Source organism: Folsomia candida, unplaced genomic scaffold (genome assembly GCF_002217175.1).
Source record: "Folsomia candida strain VU population unplaced genomic scaffold, ASM221717v1 Fcan01_Sc010, whole genome shotgun sequence".
NCBI classification, from domain to species: Eukaryota; Metazoa; Arthropoda; class Collembola; order Entomobryomorpha; family Isotomidae; genus Folsomia; species Folsomia candida.
In genome coordinates this window covers 660935-670430 of record NW_019091202.1, presented here as the reverse complement: position 1 = coordinate 670430, position 9496 = coordinate 660935, and the positions used below count along the sequence as shown (strand labels likewise).

At 36.9% G+C, this 9496-nt stretch overlaps 1 protein-coding gene across 1 annotated transcript; it reads right to left on the bottom strand.

Annotated features, from left to right (window-relative positions):
• Positions 1-1759: 1759 nt before the first annotated feature.
• Positions 1760-8913, bottom strand: LOC118436727. The gene is made up of 6 exons (XM_035855308.1): positions 8707-8913; positions 5492-5683; positions 4607-4867; positions 3674-3919; positions 2848-3010; positions 1760-2477 (listed from the first exon to the last, which is right to left on the bottom strand). Exons 2-6 carry the CDS (start codon positions 5529-5531, stop codon positions 2144-2146), a joined length of 1044 nt encoding a protein of 347 aa, XP_035711201.1. The 5' UTR covers positions 5532-5683; positions 8707-8913; the 3' UTR covers positions 1760-2143.
• Positions 8914-9496: the final 583 nt, after the last annotated feature.

Below are 9496 nucleotides of genomic sequence, written 5' to 3'. Positions count from 1 at the left end.
CAAAACCCAGCGTAAACCCTACACTATTACATATTGTATACATACATAAACCCAGATTCTCACCTTCCTCACACACGCTTTCCGCCAAACCCACCAAATTATTAAAAACGAATGGAAATTTTGTAAAATTCCGAGAAAACAAGAGAAGTATTAAATACTGAAATGTGAGCATGTACCCCGCAACATGCATAACGATCTGTTGCCAGGCGAGAATTTCTGTCGCCTTGGTGTAAACAGAAATCACCATGACGCCGCAGAGGCTCGCTTGCAGTAAGCAGGCCGCCATGCCGCAACGCATCCGAACTTTCTGCCAAGACGTCTGAGCATGCGTCAATTCACCGTCAGGAGTAAATTGAACAATGTATGGGTTCCAAATTTGTAGGTTTTTCGTGTAAATTTCTTGCACGGTAAGGATCAAGGTTTTCTCTTTTTTGGATAACATGGTGCATAAATAAAGAAAGTTTAGACTTTTTAGCCTTTTAAATTGAATGTTTACTTAATATTCCCGTTTCCTGTTGCCCATCAGTTGGGAAAATTACTGTTATTATTTTCGAACCACTGTTTCCCCGATAAACTTAAACTGCCTTAAAACTCATGCCTTGATTATATTATGGAATATCCATAAAACTTACAGTGCATACCTCGTGCATAAAAATTTTAACCTTAAGGTGAACTTCGATGAGTCATTCATGTGTGTCTCATTCTGCTCCATGTGTCATGTATCCTTATGGAGAACTTAAAATTAACCTAACGCCGTTAATATTTAATTAAATGTAAATGTTTTTACTTTAAAATTCTATATTTTTAACTTAACAAAATTGTCCAGCCAGATTTTTGAAAAAAATCGCCTTCCTGCGAGGGCCAACAAACTATTTAGGAAGGAATATGTTTTCCAAAAAATCTGGTTGTGCAATTTTGTTAAGTTAAAAATATAGAATTTTTATACGTAATAATTTCATTGAATATTAACGCCGAAAGAATAATTTCAAGTTCTCCATAAGAATACATGACAAATGGGGCAGAATGAGACGCGCATCAATGCCTTATCGAAGTTCACATTAAGGTTCTCCTGTATGTGGGTCTCGAATTAGAATTTTTGTCCCTCAGCTTCCCTTCTTCCATGTATTCAAATGACGATTTTGAAACGTGGTAGTCTTTGGCTTTTGATAAAATAAGGATATCATTGTTTCTACCTTTCGATCGACATCTTTTCGATACCTTTTAGATTTGAATTGGTAGAAGGTTAAAATTACGATTTTTTTTCTTTATGAGAAAATAGAAACCAAACATAAAAATTAATAAGTAAGCCGAAATTAAATATTTACTAAATAAAATAATAATTCTAACCTCCTAGATAGCTTTGCAAATCTAAAAACCATCGAAAACATCTAAAAAGTATCGTCATCTGAATATGTACAAGACAAAGCTGAAACACAAAAATTCAAATTCTAAACCCACCAACAATGGAACCTTAATATTTATGCACTGTTTTTCCAGAACCTGGTATTCTCATAAATTTTGCAAGTATAGACAAATAAATAAGCCCATTTCCATACCTGATTCTTATAAAAAAGACGGAAAATTACCTTGTGCCCATTAATAATTACTCGATTCTATTCAAACATTCCTAAATGCCAAGTCAGTCAGGGTCCCTATTTAGATAATTATCGACTTTCCATACAACTCTATTTATTTAAATGAGTGGATTGGAATATTTACATGCAGAATATGTATTCGGCAAACAATTATATCTCGGTGTTCAAGATCGTGACGCAAATCCGGTTTAATTTTATTTCGACATATATGTACATAAATACATAAACGCATGAACCCATACCTGTTTATTTTCATTAAAATATGTAACTAACCATGATATGTATAATTAATATCTCTCTGATTCAAATGTGAATAATCGATTCCCTACTTTTCGGATTAACCATTGTCAAGTGGAAATATTGAGTGAACCTCTATCGAACAGTTGAATGTGGTCATAATCTATGAAAATCGTACATTGAATCGTACTAGTTGCAGTTTAGTATAGAATCGGTGCATAAATAAAAATCGGAATGGAAATAAAGACAGTATTACTGCTTGGCAACTGCTACTTCTAACGTTACAACGGTTAATTCTGTAAGTACTTGTGCTAAAGGGAAGCGATGCGATCGTCACATTCTGTCTCCAAATTGGGAAACCTGGATAATATTTTTCCCGTAAAACGTGCCCTAGTGCTGGGTGATGCCTGAGTCAAATGATTCTTCTCATCTTCCAGATGCCCCATGCCAGGAGGTAATAGACGCATTACGTCTTCGTCGGCCTGCCACACCTCATCGTGCAGGCCGGAAAAAAATGGCAACATTTTTAACGACTTGCAAGGCTTGGTATCTGACGGGAATAGAGCTTCAATCATGAAAAAGGTAGCCTCCAGATCGTAACATTTCTCACTTGATTGATAGCATTGAACTCCGTCGAAGAGAAGTCTGCAAAATGCAAATGATTTAAGATTTCATAATGTATAACAAAAAAATTCGCAAGCTACACCGTAATTTCTGACGAGTTATATTAAAAAATCGAGCCACAAATTAGGAATCATATGGCGCTTATCTGTCCGGTGAATGACCATATGAAGAAAAATATTAGCGACAAAGTTCAGTTTTTGATTTTTTTGTTGATTTTTCCTCCTAGGGGCGAAAAACAAGGCGGACTTATCCGCAAAGCGGGCATCCAACGGAAAGATAAATACCACGTGATTCCCAATTTATGGCTCAATATTTTTTAATAACTCGCTAAACAATCCCACTGTAGCTTGTCAAAAATGTGTTCCATTTTCAATTCATTTTGTGATTTTACGATTCTAGTAATGGAAATTGTATCGCGGGGTCATCGTCCTGCACTTGGGGAGTAAAATATCGGTAGCAAATGTGCGGTGGCCAGGGCATCTGGACCAGCTTGATTGTTTTCAAGCGAGGCATCTTCGGAAAGGCAATGGTCACCTTGGGACTGTCCATGTGCGCTGTGGAGGAAAAGTTTAAATTTTTGAGTCTAACGTTATTAGTTAAAGCCTAGTAGTCAGGACGGATTTCTCGCACGAAAAGGCAGATTCTAAATATGCGTTGTGTCAAATTACTCATAAAATGGAATTACCTTAATTTCACTACAAAGTGTACCGAATCGGCGTGTTTGGCTTTATTCAAAGCAATTTCAAGATGACACTGAAGTTTTACTAACTTTTCGCGCTAAAAATCAGTCCTGATTAGTAACGGCCGTCCATAAATCATGCAACGCGCCAATGACATCACGCAGGTGTGACACATCCCTAGTAAAAATTTGAACAGATTTCCTGCAGAAAATTGGCCCAATATTCTGCAGAATATTGGGCCAATTTATGTATAGCTTTATGTATAGAGCTTTCTGAAGAAACCTATGCAGAATTATGCATAATTATGCACATATGGTTCTGCAGGATAATAGCGACACACATTTTCTCCAGGATTATGTAAAACAAATTATGCATAATACAATATGCATAGGGTTTTTGTCGATTTCTGCAGAATTCGGCAAAGAGATTTCAACCAGGGATGATACACGGGGAGGGTGCATGACATAATTGATGGAAGTCCCCTTCTACTTAACCTGATGGAAATCTTTTTAAGTATGCTAAAATCTGAATACATACCAGTTAATTCAGTAATTTCCAATTCCTCCAGAGTTAAAGAGCAATGGTTTAGTAAAAGCTGGAAGAAATACACGTCTTCCCGAAATTTAGGGTAGCTAAGGCCCACGAAAAGCACAAGCCAGATTTTTGTGACAGGAATTTGTATCCAATGAAGCTGCCTCAGGAGCGGATATTGCGCCACGATTTTTTGTGTTACCCATTCTGATCGCACGACAAGGTTGATAGATTCAAGCGATGATTGTGCATCTACATTGAAAATATTTTAATTTGAATTTGCTCGTTTTATATGTACGTTTCGTTCGGTAGTACTTATTATACAGCGTGGTTTAAGTGTCACGTTACAATCATATGTACCTGTTGAAAAAAAACTTTTTTTTTTCATTCAAAGTTCAGTCATCCCGATTTCTTGCTGAAGATTTTCAATCACACTCATTTTATTTCACCTCATCCGACTTCATTTATTACTTTGCCCAATGCATTAAGCATAGGGTGAAAAATGAAAAGAGTAAGAAATCCTTTAGTTCACACTGTGAACTTCACAGTCACATATCTGAAATGACAGAATCTTTCACTCATTTTCATTCAAATAAATTTCAGAAAATTAATGTAACTACTGTAATTACTGTAATTTCAGAATTACAGGAAATTCATTTTCATTCACCATCATTCTCTGTAACACGAATGAAAGTAAATAGGTATGGAACATTTTGCAAACGTAAAACCCCCTAAAACTCCATTCGTTATAAGGCAATTGAATAGGAACTTTACTAATTTTCATCAAAACTGATGGAACTGATGACAAAATTGTTAAAAGTTTGAATTTCAGGGACAAAATTTCTGTAATCTAGAAATTTTTCCCAATGAATAATTTTCCACTGTAGCGTGACATTTTAACAACCCTGTATATGAATGACATTTGTAGATAATTAGTACCTTCAAACATTCTTAAAACGGCTTCCAAAACGGGGCAAATGTGATTTCTTAGTGATAGTACGGTCATCCTTGGGAACGTCCTTAGCATTGTTTCCGACTCGCTAACTTCTTGTTCCGGTGTGAGTTCATACTTTGACTCAGGGCCTGGATAAATTTGCTGGGGCACCTCAACAAAAGGACACGGCCCATGTATCCACAAAGTTAGCTCCTTAACTTTCGGAAATGTTAAGTTTCCGTCAAATACGGTGTGAATTGAACGGCCTGTAATAAAAAATGGCATGCATTCAGGCAGTTATTAGTATTTTTAATAGGGTCTTAACGGGTGAAAAATTTAAAGCATTTTATGCACAAATTTGGCTGGATTTTACATATACAGAAAAAATTTATGCAGAAACACTTTGTGCATAAAATATGCAGAATTATGCATAATCGTGCTAAACGTTCCTGCAGAATATATGTACCTGTCAGAAATTTTATGCAGAATCATTCATACACTCAAAATAAAAATGAGTAGAATGTACTCGAGGTTGGATAAAAAAGTGGACGACACAGTCAAAAGGTAGAATTTACCCAGAATTGGGCAAATTTTGCAGAAGGTTTGACAAATTTTACCTTTTGGTTGTGTCATCCTCTATTTTTCCTAAACTTGAGTAAATTTTGCTCATTTTTATTTTGAGTATACTTTTTCTCCGGGTTACTTAAAACCCCGAATAAAAACTAAGCTGGGATAGCTACATAAGTAAAAAAAAATATGTTTTTATGTTACAGGCACATAAAACTCGGAGATGATTCATTATGTACAACTACTTAATTTATCGATTGCTATAAAATTGGTCGACATTGTTGACTCAACAACATGGCCCTGCTCGGACATGATGAACTCACCTTCTGCAAACCCACTTTTTGAGAATAACACGGAGGACATAAGAATTTCCAAATCGGGCACAAATTTTGAAAACTTGGCAGCATTTACTTTTGAAAGACATCTCCAAGTCGCGTCAATATTTGATATGCATGGCCCCACAGCTGGCCAGCGGGCAGGCGGAAGTAGTTGGGCCGTAATGCTCGGTGCACCAGCTGCATCGAAGGGATATACATATGATTAACACATTATTCATCATCAGGCCCTGTTTAAGGCAATTTGGAGCCTTAGGTAAGAAGATAATGGGCCCAAACGTGGTGACTTATTCGGTACTTGGTATTTTTTCCCATTCTTATTATGTATACCCAGTACTCCCTTAATTAGTGTTACAAGAACAACTTGTTATAGCGAACCCAGTTTATCTAATTTCGAAAAAATAAGTTCATATCTGAAAAGCCAATGAAATTTCGTGTAAGAAACACTATTCACCTATCAAAATGTCAATCTTATAAGGCGACGTTGGTATCCCAACTCGATCGGAGTACGCACGCGTTCCAGCGGGGATGGACCTCATTTCTGTACCGTTGAATTTTTTATGGATTTCAAACTTTTGTGGGGTTTAGCACAGACACCTGGCTCCAGTTTGGAAAATATGTCATACTCCAGCAGGTTTAGGTTCGGCGACAGTGAATCTTTTTCTTGATCCGAAAAGAGGCACGAATTTAGAACTAGTACCACTAATATACTATTTTGACCTCATGAGAAGGACCTGACCCTTGCTTGAATGTCGCGGCGCTATTTTTGAACAGGTAGTTGTTCAGTGGTTCTACAATTCGCTCGAGAACTTGCAAACAAAAAATTTGATACGAAATACTTTTTCGACCCAAACCAACTTATGTCCAATCAAAAAATCGTAAAACCAGGATGGTAAGTACGATCAACATTTTTGAAATTTTTACGAATAGCCCAGACTTGTAGTGTGTTGAAACGGTATTTTTGATATTTTATTTGGCCTCACCCATAAAGGTGGGCTGATCTGTTTAAAATATCCGTTTCCAATTGTCAAGTGCGTACCGCATGATCGCCGCCCGGGTTCTGATGGGTCTGTTTTTACTTTGCGTGTAGCTAGGAAGTAGTTCTCCTCAAATCTTGAAGACATAAGTCCTAGGTTTAGCTTAAGGGCGCGGGACTTACTTTTCTTTTATCCATTGATTTGTGAGGGAAATTTTCTTAGAGCTCGGCATAAATTCGTAGGAATCCATTTTTTCGTGACTTGGTGAATTTTGGTGACCTTTTAGACCGTCTCCTTCCACTTCTATTTCGGTCATCGACACTATTAGTATCAGTGCACCATTTTATGGTATGGTCGAGCACCTTGCAATCGATTCCGATTTTTATTCAGCAATTTAAAAATGTCGGATTTTTTTGTTTACCAAAATATTGTTGAAAAATTGCAGCACGCCATGTTTTCTGACCTATCAATTTGGTTTCAAGTTTTTGAAACATGGCTTCTGAGGGACAATTGCATGGGGATTTCAATAAAAAATAGTACAACTTTCTAAAAAATTGTCTTGCCTGCTTAATTTAACCGGGAAATCCTGTAACAGCAATTGAGGGAGTACTAGGTATAATCGTACAGAAATTTACCTTTTGAACTAATTGCATTTGCACAAATCAGCTCTTTTGAAGTAAATTTAATTAAATATTTGTAATTAAAATGTTGAATATTTACCAATTTTTATATTTTGTTTTGCGCGATAAATTATAAAACTCCAAAAAAGTGGTTTTTACCTAAGGGATGAATTATGTCACGCGAGAGGGGGGAGGTGGGTCCAAGGCTCCAATGATATTGTGCCTACGTGACACATGTTAAAGGGAGGGAGGGGGTCTAGAAAATCGCGATTTTCGCGTGGCATAATTTATGGATCGCCCCTAATGTGCAAATACATACTCGCGCGCCACAGAAATTGGCGCCATTGGCAATTGCGTAACTCGCCTATGCCTAAAACAGGGTCTGATTCCCATGAAATTACCATTATCTAGCTCATACGAGAGCCAGGAATCCAGAAGAAAGTATCTGCCGTTTTTGTCTCGCTGATGCATATATTTCCTCGCCTCGTTCGCCCACTCGGCGCAAACGAAGGACAAATTGATCAATTCCTGCTCGTCCGAATTAGTCCAATGAGTAACACATGAGCGATCAATTATTATTTCAAATAGTCTGGAAACAATCTAGACGAAAATATCACTAATACTTAGTTAATTGTAAGTGTGGAGAGTTCCATAAGGACAATTTTTGAAAATGTGGTGTCCAAAATCGGGATAGGATATACTAAAACGGCTTTCGAAGTCTTTAGATGAACTAATAAATTGGCATTTCTAATATTTTGGGTTGAAAAAATTCACCGTGAATAAAGTATTCGTTCCTCTAAAGTATTTCGAAAGCCGTTTTGCCTTATATTTTCCCACCTTGCGACAAAAAAAAATTCTTAAAAATTGTTCCAGGAGAGGGGGAAACTCTCTGTATTATTAGCTCACCCTGCGTAGCATGAGAGCTATTGAATTCCTCTTGTCCGTCTGTTAACGACCTTTTTGTACCAATTGATGCTAATTAAAATGTACCATTTTTATGGTCCATTTTTTAATAAATGGTCCATTTTTTAATAAATTAATAGCACCGTTGGTATCTAACAATCGCTAACACAAAATGATGCGAAATAATTGGTGGACGCGATGTACTACGTATAGTGCAGAATCTCCGGGAGAAAGAGTCCTACAATTTTGACATAAAGTTTGCAAAATAAATTTTGGCCGTTTGGTCGCTCATGCTCCGCAGGTAGTGCATACTAATTCGGCCTTTTGATCATTTTTCCGTTTATATTGCACCCTTGGTGCAAAAATATATAAAAAGTATGATCTTCTTTGTCGGCTTATTCCGCACCTTTGGTTCAAAGTTGTCTAAATCATTATGAACCTTATTTTTTGTCGCGTTATTCTACACTATTGATGCAAAAAATCTCAAAATTCTACACCTACATATTCCGATTATAATGCACCATTGGAACCAAATTATAGAGTTTTAGACTTGTTTTGTGCACTTATTCGGCACCATTGGTGCAAAATTATATATCTACATCCTATTTTATATTGCAGGGTGAGCTACTTCTAACGCTACCACGGTTTATTACAGGATTAAATATTTAGTTAAAAGTATAAAGAAAATGCGCAAAAAAATTACCACGAAGTTTTTCAACGGATGTTGTCTCTCCAGGGTCACAATCTCTCTATCTTCAGCCATTTATAAGTCAAATACAATGAGCGTATATATGTACATCTTTAATTAACAATTAGTGAAACAATTAACTCAAGTACATAGATAGAAATTCTATCATAGAATTATTTATCTTAATTTCTCACACGAAAAATCTACTTGCTCAATTTTCCCTTTTCATAATACACATGTTCTTCTTCTAGTAGAAAACGTTTGCCTGTTAAGGGATAGGAAGCAAAAGTTATAACCCTTTCACTAAAACGATCAGGGTCCAATTGTTACAAATGTAAAGTAGGTACACATGTATGTATACATATTTACTCTCTTTATGTACGTAGTAAACTTGCACATGAATATATTTGGAAATATACTACCACGTAATGCATTTTTAGAGTTATTCAGGGATACAATGGAACATCCATGTATTACGTCATCAAAAAGGTGGGTGGATGGTTTCAGAGGTCGACGCCGCCGATCTCACGCTGCCGCGCCGCCATACGCCGATGCATTTTACGCGCCGCCGCGGCCGAAAAATTTGATTTCCCATTCCTTTACATTGCGACGCCGCGCCGCGCCGCCGAAAAATCACCAAAAACTGGCGCCGCCGCCGCCGAAAATTGGTCGGCGTCGACCTCTGGATGGTTTTACTCGTGGGAACATATTTCACTACGAATATATGTACCTGTTTATCCGAAGCTTTAGCACAGGAGAGTACGCCAAAGGCTAACTCGTAAATATGTATTTGCCTGAGAATTCT

Excerpts from the sequence above, each read along its gene's own strand:
- LOC118436727 (XM_035855308.1), bottom strand. The coding sequence starts at position 5,531 with ATGTCCTCCGTGTTATTCTCAAAAAGTGGGTTTGCAGAAG. Across the intron at positions 3,920-4,606 it reads CGTTTTAAGAATGTTTGAAG|ATGCACAATCATCGCTTGAA; the intron begins GTACTAATTATC and ends TTTTCAATGTAG. Across the intron at positions 3,011-3,673 it reads GGAAATTACTGAATTAACTG|CGCACATGGACAGTCCCAAG; the intron begins GTATGTATTCAG and ends TTTCCTCCACAG.